Here is a 13,235-nt window from a genome sequence, read left to right on the forward strand (position 1 = left end):
TTACAATTTTGGTGGGAAAAAGGTTATTTACGCACAAGTTAGATTTTTCCCTTTATGTGAGTTGGCTATGTTTCACAATTTTACAACTTTAGGATTACTCTTCAAGGCGCTCCTTGTAGCAAATCGTAATTGTATCGTCGAAATTCTGCCAAAACTTATTTTATATGGTTTGTACATGCTAGTAACACATATTAAATGCATTTTTGTACCCATATATTCATGAATGAGCAAGCAAAAGCTGTTAAAACCAAACATATGTGCGATTTTGCATAAATTGACAATCTACGGTAAGCACTTTTTGATCCTTCACAAACCAAATTACATCGCTGAATTATATAAAATATTTTATATGCTTGAAGTTTACATACGTACTTCAATTAAAACAAAGCCAAAGTGATGTAAATTATCTTTGTACAAATATAAACCACCAAATACGAGCTCAAATCGTAGATTTTAACTGATAAAATTATTTTATTTTTCACTTTATGATGGTACTCATTATGATACCGTCATAAATGCATGCTAATATTCTTCTTCTTTTGCAGATTTATCTGCATCTGACAATGTACTACGATGTTATTTTCCTTGAGATCAATTTTTCATTTTAACCTTAACCTTAACTAGGGTCTTATTTCCTTTCAAATTTTTCATTTTAACTTTTGTTATTAATGGTGTTCATAGTTTGATTTATAAGAATAAAGCCTCGTTTATATTATGCTCCATGAAGGAGTTGGCATTACTTATTTTTTTCTCGCCTTAATTTCCATTTGTTATTAGCATTACTTTTATCTTCTCATTTTCATATCATGAACTAATGACCTGATATAAGACATTCACAGAAAGTTTACTATTACAATGCAAGCACACATTATATTCAGTTTCCTCACAATCAATTTGTACTAGGTCCTTTTCTACCTCTGTTAATAACAACCATGAGAATGTTTGTTTCTTATTCAGGCTTTGTATCCAGCACATTACACTAAGATTACACTCTCATCTATTGAGTATTTCAAACTTTCCTTACTTTCAATTGAACTTGAAATAAAATAATTTATGCACAACATTATGAGGACCAATGCACGAAGCAGTCTTTGGTCTAGTTCCAACATGACCAAGCATCAACAAATTATGCCATTGTTGTGAGAGAGTGAGTACCTTGATTGCCAGTACCCAGGACACAAAGTCCAGGCCTGACTCCACTTGACTTTTACCTGTGAAGCTACTTATCCCTTAAACTATGGCTCTGTTCCATAATGAAACAAGGAGCTTTTTCTCATGGTATGTGATTTTTAGGACATGCTGTGACTCGGATAATGGTCGGAGATAAATGTTATGAATTCTGCACGAGTCTTGAGGTATGTAATTAGTAGGGAACAGATTTTAAGGTGCAGCACCTTTCCAAAAATATAGCTGTTTTCATACCGATCGTTTGAGATGTGTATTTTAGGACATGAAATCAAGTAAAATGAACACACTTTGTTGCACCTTTTTGTGAGATTAGCACATTTATCCCCTTTTTACCCCCTCTTTGATGGTTCAGCACCTTTTTATTCATTTTCATTCATGTTTTGTTAAAAAATTGGGCAGAAAAATAAACGATTTTCACTTTTCTTGAGCAGCTACATAAAATCCAATAGTCACATTTTGTAGAGCAGAACGAGAGCTATAAACTGGTATAATATAATCATTGCAGCCCTAATAGTTCCAAAGATAATGTAGCAAAACTCAGGAGAGAAAACACAAACTTCAACAAAACCTATTCAGCAGAACCACAGTTCTCTATGCAGTGTGCACACATTATATACTGGAGCATTGTCTGTTACAAGATTAACTGGTATGATAACATATCTCTGGAGAAACAACACAACCTTTCTAGGCACCAGACAAAAAAAAAAGGCATAAATTTCGTTCTGGTTTGGCTGTGTAAAATACATCGTAAGAAAAATCACGTTTTCTTTGCTTCAACCAACATCATAGTCACCCCCCTCCCCCATTCAAGGGAATGTCTAAACTCCATCCTCGACTTGCATTGTAATCCAGCCTGAAAAAGGAAACACACAACTTGCAATCTGTTTTCACCCAATGCATATTCTAGGACACATTAAACAGCGTTGCACTCTAGAATCATTCAGGATTGGAATTGGATGTCACTTTAAACTGTATATTTATTCCCGATTAGCCCATCAGCATAAAATGAACTCAAAGCAATATCTATGAAATCTGCGCATTTTGAGATATCAAAATGGGTGATCATTATTTACTCTCCCGTTAATCGACGATTTCATGTTGGATTTAGGAGTATTCTCGATGTCAAACATGCACTCCTACAAACATTTTCCCCGTGAATAATGTTTCTTTAAATCGGTCTCAGCGTCCATTCTTACATTGAGCATTTTAAGATAACGCAACTGTCGAAGACTGAACTTTTATCAGCAGTGTGAAGAAGAAAGAAATGACCTTGCTTTACATTTTACTATGCAACAGACAATAATGCGGGCAATATTTCCTATGCAGTAAATAGCATTAAAAAAAATAGGACCTGTATTCTGCAATTATCACATTGCCGTGCACACCAGTGGTAGAGAATGGGCTGGGAAGGGGGGGGGGTCACTTTTTTTTATTACTTGTCCTATGGTTTTTGTACGTTTTCAAGAATGTATCCAGAACTGGTTGCCCCATTTTAGACAGAAAGGAAGACGGGTCCACTTCCACCCTCGCCTGTAATCACACTGTGTGCACACACGAGCATCGTTCCCCTCCCCCTACACGTTTGCTGAGAGGAAAAAGAGAGAGAGAAGCCACTCAGCCAATGGAACACTTTTTTGGCAAATATTATGACATCGGCAGGCACAGTTAGGAAAACATATGAAGTGGGAAACGGGAGTTATGATGCATGTAAGATCGAAGTTAACTTTTGTGGAAGCTTGGTTGACAATTCATTAAGAGGGTTAACGATCTTTAGTTGGCCTATGTGGCTTTGATTATCTCGTAACAGTTTCGCTTTTTTATGAAGTGTTACAGGGAACGAAGAACATGTTTTGAATGAAAGCGGTTACCGGAAGTTGTATGCTCCAAGGCCAAGAGTTGCTCACTTATGGGGACCTCCTAAACTCTAGGTCAGAGCTGGACCAGACTTCCAGGTGCCACGCATCTGTATTTTGGAACATTTCTGCGATTTTATCTCTCATTTCTCATGGTTCATGGTGGTGTATTCATCGACAAAAGAGCTTGACCTGCCATACACACTGACAAAGACTGCAAGTCCAGCAGTCATTTCAGGCTGATCCCCTGCCCCCCCCCCCCTTTCCCTTGCGAGTTGTCAGCAGTTCTTAGGACAAGGAAACAAGCCAAGGTCGATTTAAAACATTATCCAAGCATATTCGATCTCTTCTCGTATATCCAAGAGCAAGCGAAATCACAATGGCAAAACAAGCCTGTCGTGTTGGGTAGCGGCTCTTGGCTGCGGGGTAACATTGCGCTTGGGAGGAGGGGAGGGCAGAGGTCAAGTGCTATTGGTTATCAATCAAGCTGTGGTGTGGTGTCTATTTTTAGATCAGGCCCACTTGCGAGCAGTAGAGCACTTGTGAAGGAAATGAGTGCAAATAAAACAAGTGCAAGAAACTTATTTTTTGGCAGATTTCCTTCAATTTTTCAACTTTTTTCCAAAATTTTTCATGGTTCCTGGGAAAAGGGTAATTACTTCGAGAGGGTCGTAGAATCGAGAGCAGACTGTAATTAGCAATTACTAAAGTTTAATTTCATTTTTGCTATATTGCAGAGGGAGGGAAGGGGGGAGTCCTGAAAATTATGTGCATTCTTTTTGTATTGTTTTCATTGATTTTTGACATCACTCTTTTCTCAATTCTGGTGTTTGGAAACACACTTTACCGAGGGCAAGCAATAATTGTGCATTTTTTCCACAGTAACGGAAAGCATATCAGGCAATATGCAGGTACCATTTTGTACTATCACATCCTGGTGTTACCTGCATGAGGGTTCATTGAATTTCAAATTTCGTGAAAAAAGTTTTCTTCTTTTTTCTTCTTCTTCTAACCGATTTTGGATAATTTGTTTTTTCTACCGCAGGCTTATATCCCAATGTGTACTAAATGAGGAATAATATGTAACTCTAGTGTTCTTAGCTCCAAAGATAAGCATGTGAAAGATTAAATTTCTATTCTACAAAATTACCTATTGTTCTGGACTTATGCCACCCCATCGCGTTGAAATCAAGGGGTCCGGAGTTTGATACCTGGTGGAGGCACATAGTGGTTCGGATCCCACTTTAAACTGCAGGTCCAGTCCCAATTAGCTATACTGTTTACAAAGTGGACTTGAAACACCAACTCAATCAATCGATCATTCTGGACTTGTGGAACTTTAACGAAAGTCAAATCCAAAGAAGATAATCACAAATGAACAGTAAATTCTGATAATTCTTTGCCAACTCACCAATTTCTTGCTCGTTTTACACATCAAGTATTCCCTGTAGAACTCGGGAGTCATTGGGCACCAAACTTCAGCACACTGGACGCGAGCAATGAAGCCTCGCTTCTGCAATTCCAGCCAGTTGGCCTCGTACAGTTTCGGCCCAATGAGGAAATTCAAATCAGCAATCTTGTCATCCTCTCGAAGTAGAGTTGCTGTTAATCCAAGCTTGCAATGGGACTGAACTATGGTCAACACTCTTCGAAACATTTTTGCTGGTATCGTGTGCACCTCTGCAAAACACAATAATGAGAGTTTTCTTTAATTGAGGAGAACAAAGCAAAAGAAATGCACAAAAAATAACCATGGAAAATGAATTAATTACTCTAAAAGTAATCCAGAGCACTAAATTACCAATTCTCATGATTATTAATCAACATAATAAAAGTGTGATATTTCACACCACATGTCATCAATATCATGCAACAATCAAGACAAAATTTCATATACCTTTTTTTATTGGTAGTTGTGAACAAGGATCAACCTAAAATTAGGACTACCATCAAAACAAAGGTACATGCTGTGACTATGTCTTCGTTGTTCTTTTATTATGCAATACATAATGGGAAAGAAGTCCTGCAATGTGGCTGTGTGGTCTAAGGTGCCAGGCTTTTAGCTCAGCCCACAGGATGCATGCAGGTTTGAGTATCCTTGGGGAAATAAAAATTTCTCTTGAGATTTCGGTTAGAGTATGGGAACATTGGCCATCCACCATTGCACAGTGATCCAGAATGCCAAAAAAGTCGGCAAAATTTGAATTTTCACCTTTCTGTAAGGAGATAAAACGAACACTTCTCTAAACAACTAAATGGGGCATGAAACTGCCAGACAAATTTCTCTCTAAATCGATTATTGGTTTTATTTTTTGGGCCTCAAAATGGCGTTTTTTGAAAATTGACAAACAAGTTGCATCTCTAGCAGTACCTTGCAGAAACACCACCAAATTACATTGAGTGAGCACATTTTTCCTTCTATTTACTCTGGTTGTGTATTAAAATCATTGGCACTGCAAATCATTTTAATGTTGTTATTCATAGAACCTGTGTGGGCATAGTTTAGTGTTAAGTTCACCCTTCATTATGTATGGCACTTTTGTAGTGGGGATGTCAGAGGTAGGGTTGGTAGCTCAATGGCAGAGCAATGGCCTGGAATGCCAACAACCCAGGTTGTGCTGGTTGAGCTATTTGAAATTAATTTTTCAGCTAATTATAATCAACTATCATATTTATAATCTTCATATATCTTTGCAGAAAAATTGTTCAAGAATTGTCAGAGGCTAATTAACTGCCCCCCCCCCCCCTCTCTCTCTCTCTCTCTCTCTCTCTCTCTCTTGTAAAGAATTTTGTTCTGATACATCACAAAATTAATCCTAATCAATAAATAAACTCCATTGCTAAATACAAAAGAACAAATGAACACAATATTTTACAAAAAGTAAAGATGAAAATATTGACTGAAATAACAAATATTTTTCTAAACAAAACTGCACATTACAATTTATATTTTAATTGTGTCCAGTTTACTTTTTAATACATTGCCGACTGGAATGTTGAGAATGAACAATGATTAGACAAAATTGATGAATGGACAAAGCACAAAGAAACCATCATTAACTGCTTATAAGCACATGACAGACTGTAGCTCAAACCCAGAACTATCAGTTGTAAGATTTAATGTAAGCAGAGCACTTAATATACTCAAACAACAACAAGAACAGTAATGTCTTACCATCAAGAACCATGATTCCCCACTCTTGCTCTTGTAACCATTTCATGGTTTGCTCAGCTTCCCATGATCTCTTCTGAGTATGTGTAATCATAGAGTATGTGGTTACTAGAATTCCACAACCCATCGGCTTATCTTTGGCCTCAGATGTGAAGCGGCATATCATGCTGTCATCCGCTAAAAACATGAAATTTCATACAGATCACAGTAACAAAATATATATTACAAGTTTAGTGGAACAACAATTTTTACGTTCGCATATTTTATATTTTCCTGCATTATACGTTTTTCTTCAATTTTATATTTTCCTGAATTTTAATTTGTTTTTTCATTCCGGTCCTCTGAGAAACATAAAATCAGGGTTCCATGTAACTACACGAATGTAAAATAACATCAGGGATGTGAGAAATTGGGAAAATCATCAATTCCTATGTGCTCACGTATAGTTTTTTAAACATATTCTGATATTTAACCTTTAGTGAATGGCCACTTCTGATATTGGCTAGCTTCTTGGGATACGAGGCTTTCAAGTGGCACTTCTTTCAAAAATTCATAAAAGGAGAAATAAGATAGATGAAACAGCTTTTTTTCTCTCCAGAATGACAGGACTCTCAGCAGAAGTTAACAAAGAAGAAGAACACAACATTTAAAATTTTACAAAAAATCTTATTCGGAAGTTTGCTATGCTCACCACAAAAACCAAAGTGAATGAAAAGAATTTAGTACGTAGCACTGTTATGTTCCTCCAAACATGTGAAGTTGCATTCAAAATAGTTCAATACTTGGAGGGGGGAAGGGGGATATTAAAATTTAACAATGCACCTACAAAAGAACATTACATAAAATTTTCTTGAGAAATTCAGTTCTTGCATCTTAATATAGTAGTGTTGTTGAAATAACTACATATTCTGAACAGCTTTCTATTGTTACATGTTCAACAGTGACATATGCCAGTGGTAGAAGTGAAAATTGTTAGCTGGGCAAGGGCATGTTATCTGTCAATGATGCTCCTATGTTTTAACATGGGAACAATGGGATACTTGGGGGAAGCTTTACATAATTCTTCCTAGTGGAGGATACCACTCCATTGCATCACCTACCAGTTTGAACACTGGGACAAATATAAGTACTGGCATCAATATGGGTATAGGGTCAAAGTAATTTTCATTTGAATTTGAATTTAAAATTTTGGGTGCATCAGCACTTAGGCTATTTTGCAACAGTCACTTTATACGGGTTCCAACCCCTTACCATAACTAAAATATCATAACTGTAATGTCGTGTCGTAACTAAAACATTAAAATATTGTGACTAGTTAAAAGCTGAGGCTGTAAAGAGGCACTCAGCACACATAACAACAAAGGACAACACACAGAATTATACTGGCCATAGGGCCAGTCGCCAGAGCCTTGTTAGTCTGCAAAAAGCAGTCCAGGGTGTACTAAGTGGAAGTGAGGTCGACAATTGGGTGTACTACGTGGAAGCATAACCCTTTACACCCCAATTTTCATTTGATTTGATTGATTGTTATTTAGCATCGCCTTTCTGCCACTTTAGGCTAATTGCAACGATGGGGATGAGTCATATGATGAAATTGATGAAGGGATACCCATGCCCAGGTTGGGGTTCAAACCTAGAACCCCAGGGTTTGAAAGTAGTATTGGCTCAGCCAAATAAATAAATATACCACCACATTTCTACCTAAGTCATAAATATCTTATTCATATAACTGAAGTAATGGTCCAACATCAAAATGTTGAAAGTTTAAGCTTTTATTTGTATTTTATTTTGTAAGCTGTCTTCCTCCTTCAATTTGTACCTAATGTAAGATTGTGCTGCTTATATGCACATAACAAGTAAGAAAAAATGAAGAAACAAATACCTGTGGACCACATCTTAAACTGCTGCTTCCATTGCTCCACAGACACACCAGAGTTGCATAACACCAGTGCTCTCTTGCGAACTGTGCAGCAAGCAGTAACTCCAACTAAACTTTTCCCAGCACCTAAAAAGACAAAAGTCTCTGTAAATCTGGTTTAGAGATCTGGATCAGATTGAAATATGTAACAAACTTGTTTAGCATCTTCAGACACAAATATCGGAAGTTAAATTTAGTCTTGTTAAGCAGTTTACAGAACCGTGTACTTCAAACAAGAGGTGAAATGATTTCTTGTCTCAAAAAATAACATACAAATAAACTACTCAAGTCTACAGACAGAAGAAAAAACACACTCTATAGCTAAACAACCACATTTAATAGCAGCATAAAATAATGGAAAAAATATTGACAGTTTCAAAATTTGTTTCCTCTAATACTGAAATATTATCCCAAATGCATTTAAATTTCCTCTAAATGTCGAACTACGTACTCACTTTGAACATTTCTTTTTCTGTAATGCATGCAAAGCACAAAATGTTAAATTTATCGCAAAATTCTAATTATCAGGAATGACACCTCCTACACTTTCTGCTTTTATAATATTCAACAAAGTACAAAATGATAGAAGCCAGTGGCAGGATAGAAAAATCTGTGTTCTATTGGTGTTGGATCGATAACATTGCCAATGATTGTAATAATCTGACACTTTGATAAATATCCTATAAGTTGGTGCAAAATTCTGCAGTTCATTACATTTTTTAAATATACATTTAAATATAAAGGCAGAATTCCTGAAACCTAGTTTCCAAAATTACCTGTTTAAAGCAAAATGTATGGCAGACATGCTCTCACATACCTTACGAAGATAAGAGAACTACAGGTTCCTTATGGAATGATTTTAATTTGTTATTGGAGAAGGTATTGGTAAATTTTATGTGTGTACACACTCATTGTCAGCAGAAATTTCAAAGCGGTTCACCATTTGTTAAAGGTCCAAAATGTAGTTCTTAAGACATTATTTCTTTTTTGTAGATTACACTGCACCAAAACAAAGCTCACAGTAACATTTAAATCTTTTATATGAATTTCAACAACTGATTCTAATTTTAATCCTTTCATTATTTTTTCTAAAAGTATGTTCTGTCGGACTCGTTTTCATACATTAAATGAAACTTAACGTACAAACTTACCGCAAGGCAGGACAATAACACCTGAACGAGCTCTTCCATTGCCAAACATTTTCCTCAAGCTTTTCTCTTGGTAAGGACGCAAAACTGCTGATGGTTTGAGATCAATGCTAGAAAAAGAGAGCAAACAATTGTTCACAGAGCTGATTTCTGCAATTTCTGTTACTGCAATCCTCTAACACAATATTTTAATCTTTACAGTTAAGAATGAATAACTTCCATATCTATAACCTCCTAATACTTGCAATTTGTGCTGTAAGTGTTGTGCAATTCTGATTTCTACATAGTGTATTGGACAGATGATATAAAATATACATTCTACAAAATGTATAGCTGCTATGTACAATAAAGCATAGGGTCTATGATTGATTGATTGACTTGCTTTATTTTACTTTTTGTGCCACTTTTGGCTAATTTGCAAAGATGGGGATGAGTGATGATACGATGAAATTGACGAATGGACATTAACAAACATCCATGCCCAGGCTGGGATTCGAACCTGGGACCCCTGACGTCGTAGCGTGATGTGCTAACCACTCCACCACGGGGGCCGCATAGGATCTATGAGTCCCAAAATGTAGACTCTGCTTACATACTGATCAGGCCATCAGCTGAATGTTTTTGACAGACATGCAAATGGATCTAGATTTTGTAATCATTGTTCAAGTAGCCTTTTGGGAATTTTCTTCTCTCCTGTTTTATGAGTGATGGAGGATACAAAGAACTACTGCTTCCTTAACTGTCAACTAATGACAGACTTGGTTCTGGAAGTGACTCTTTTCCTAATTATAATGCTGGATCATCACTAAAATCATTATCAATTTGCTTATCAGTGACTTCTTCATCTATCATAAGTGTGCTAAACTGTTCAAAATCCTCTTCTTCAAACAGCTGCTCTTTTATTGATTCAAAAACTGCAAGTTCTTCCTTTTTTTGCATTTCCTCCAAAACACTTAAAAAATCTGCTAACAACTTAACGATCATAATTGTATCATTGTGTATAATGTACATAACAGCTCTGACATCTAACAGAACTCACAGAAACAGTTCCGTATCTTGTCTTCTCTTCCAAAGTGCACATTCAGCTCCTCCCTTTTCCTTTAACCACCTATAGATAGAGGCATGCAAATTTCGTTTTTGCCGAAAACAGGAAATTTGAAGTAACATGCTGCGATGTTCATTTTTCATGTTTCTGAAAGGTCTGAGGTGCATTTTTCTACCCTGTTTTGTCGCGAAATAATGCGAAATGAACAGCAAAATGCGAAATTGACTCTTAAACACGAAATTTACCGTTTATATACCGACGCGACACTTTCCGAAGTCTGAAGTATCCTGTGAGTTATGCAATTCACGGAAAATTGATTAATTCTGCTGTAAATATTTGAGAATAAAAAATGGATCCCTTTACACAGGGATAAACTTAATACTCTGGTAACTACATAAATGTGCTATTAGAAGGAATAAGTTTATTTTGTGTAATAAGTGCAGTTTTTAAATCAAATTTAGGATTATGTTCACAATTTTAAAACGAAAATGTCATCTTATATAGCACTTTTGATGAGATTATTCACCGCTATAACACTGAAATTTTATTTTATTTACCGCTTTTGAACCCGAAATCGACTCTGTTTTTGTACCGAAATTTTGCTTTTTATTTACCAAAATTATGTGCTTCTACCTATAGACCATAGCATGTCAAACTGGGGCACATAAAATTTGCAGAGCCTAATGTTACAGAAATTACAATCAACTATATTTTCACTGCATATTGATGAACACTTTAATTAACATCTGACATGACAGTTTTAATGTGTACTTTCGAATATAATAAATGTTTCTTTTAACACACAGTTATTGGATTAATTAAATATTTATCAATAACTCTCACTACTTACAGTGCATTACAGCAGAATTCAATAGTGCACAAAAATATTCTAAGGCAATAATGAATAATGTATACTTGAGGATTATATCTTTGTAACTAGATAAATGGCTAGCTATACTTACTTAATGTCAGGATTTACAGTATCATTCCTGAAGTCATACTCTGCTAAAAGAGGATATTCAAGCTCAATACATCGTTTCTGAATAACTTCTATTTTCTCCTGAAAGTAGAAATTAAATCATTAGAAAGCTCAATTATTGAGTTTAAACATGTCTACAGAGGATGGCCACTCAAGGACAATGATAAAATTCAAGCATAATTCCCAGTTTTTAAGATGAACTTTCCAAAAATTCAAGGAATACAAGGGTACAAGCAGATGTTTTCTCTATTTCAAACTTACACATTACCGCCTCTCTCACCATATATACACACATAAATATATAAACAATATCTGTGCGATTCCAATGTATACCAAAATTCTAATTCAATTCAATTAAACTGTCCATATATTTAAAACACAGGGTGTTCCGTTCAAACCTCCCAAATTTCAATCCATCATTGCTAAAAGGTTATGAAACATAATGGAATGCGAGTGGCATGACAATGAAATTAATACATTGTCATAATAACATTTGAAAATGGTTAGGCTAAGTTCCGAGTTCCACATTTGTGCAATAGTTATAATAATTTTGGTCATATGATTGCTCAAAATTTATTCATATAATGCAATTAAGTGTCTGAAATTACTAACTAATTTTATTAAATATGATGTTTAAAAAAGCCAATTTGTATATCATGACAAAATTATTAAATTGTGCAATATTTTGAATTCATATTCACAACACTTATTTTTGACTGACAATATGAATATGTGTTCTTTCAGACAAGCAAGATAAGATACATTCAAATTTATAATTAATTTTATTAAAATGGTGTACATTTGCATAGGCATCAAGGTTTATATACAAAGGTCAACTCTTTAAAATTGTTCAATGTATAATATAATGTCATTCTCGGTATTTTGTATCAACATTCAAAAAATGGTAATTGTAATCACTAGATAAATATATTGTGAAATACATTGCAAAATACATGTAACAGAGCAAATATGTACATTTACTTTACAAACATTCAGGCTGTTGAGCACTTATTGACAAAAGTATAAAAAAAAATTGAAGATAACACATGCTAAAAATCTTTCTTGAACTAGTTTCTCTGATACTAGTTTCTCTGAGTAATCTCATGATGGATGGAAGATAAGTAAAAATGTAGCTATTGGTGAAGGATAGGGATTTATATAAATCTTGATATTTTGAAAACATTATACTTTGCAAGTTAATCATTTTGTTTAAACTATATAGAGATATTTCTGATCATAACAGAATCTTGAAAATGCTTTAATAATGACATAATCTTTAAAAAAAGATATGGAACTTGTGAAAAGTGCCAAGTTTAAATTTGAAGCAGGAAATTATTATCTGCTTGCATCTGCATTATCAAACTAGTAGATGAATAATGCATTACCTCAAATGGATGTTTTGAGGAATACGACTTAATAATAAGACTTCTGCATTTTGGATGTGAATTAACTAAATGAGGAGTTTTGAAAATGGAAGAATGGAAGCCATCTTGTAAATCTGGTTGAAGAAATTGACATATTGAGTATACTCAGATGTAGAACTGATGCATGCTAAAATATAATAAAAAGACTTACCCTACCTCATGAGGAGATAATAAAGAAATATTTTCTTCATATAAATAACATTTATATGTTATAAATGTTCTTGTTAACAAATGCATAATTTGATGCTGCTGTAACTTTTGTTTTTCCTTGTTTTTTATCAATATAATTTTCATAAAAATACTTATAATTGTTTGAGCATAAACACTATTCATCAGCATATGTAAGCTGGTATTCCTTTTCAACATATATCCGTAGCTTCCTACTGAACTATAACATTAATTTGAATTCTGACAGGTATATACATAAAATGATGTGCCAATCAAGACTTCATATTTAACCGAGGGCAATTATCAAAGTGGTTGATTAGTGAGATAGATTAACTGAATT

General features: G+C 34.8%; 1 protein-coding gene across 1 annotated transcript in view; it reads right to left on the reverse strand.

Moving 5' to 3' along the window:
* Positions 1 to 13,235, reverse strand: part of hay (ATP-dependent DNA helicase hay) — a 54,591-nt gene that overhangs the window by 19,042 nt on the left and 22,314 nt on the right. The window contains exons 8-12 of the mRNA XM_083121662.1: positions 11,287 to 11,384; positions 9,283 to 9,389; positions 8,096 to 8,218; positions 6,217 to 6,390; positions 4,453 to 4,721 (exon numbers count right to left, since the gene is read on the reverse strand). Of these exons, the coding sequence (XP_082977788.1) occupies positions 4,453 to 4,721; positions 6,217 to 6,390; positions 8,096 to 8,218; positions 9,283 to 9,389; positions 11,287 to 11,384 (771 nt within the window). The remainder of the gene's footprint in view (positions 1 to 4,452; positions 4,722 to 6,216; positions 6,391 to 8,095; positions 8,219 to 9,282; positions 9,390 to 11,286; positions 11,385 to 13,235) is intronic.

The sequence above is a fragment of the Lepisma saccharinum genome, chromosome 4 (genome assembly GCF_977018435.1).
Source record: "Lepisma saccharinum chromosome 4, izLepSacc3.1, whole genome shotgun sequence".
NCBI classification, from domain to species: Eukaryota; Metazoa; Arthropoda; class Insecta; order Zygentoma; family Lepismatidae; genus Lepisma; species Lepisma saccharinum.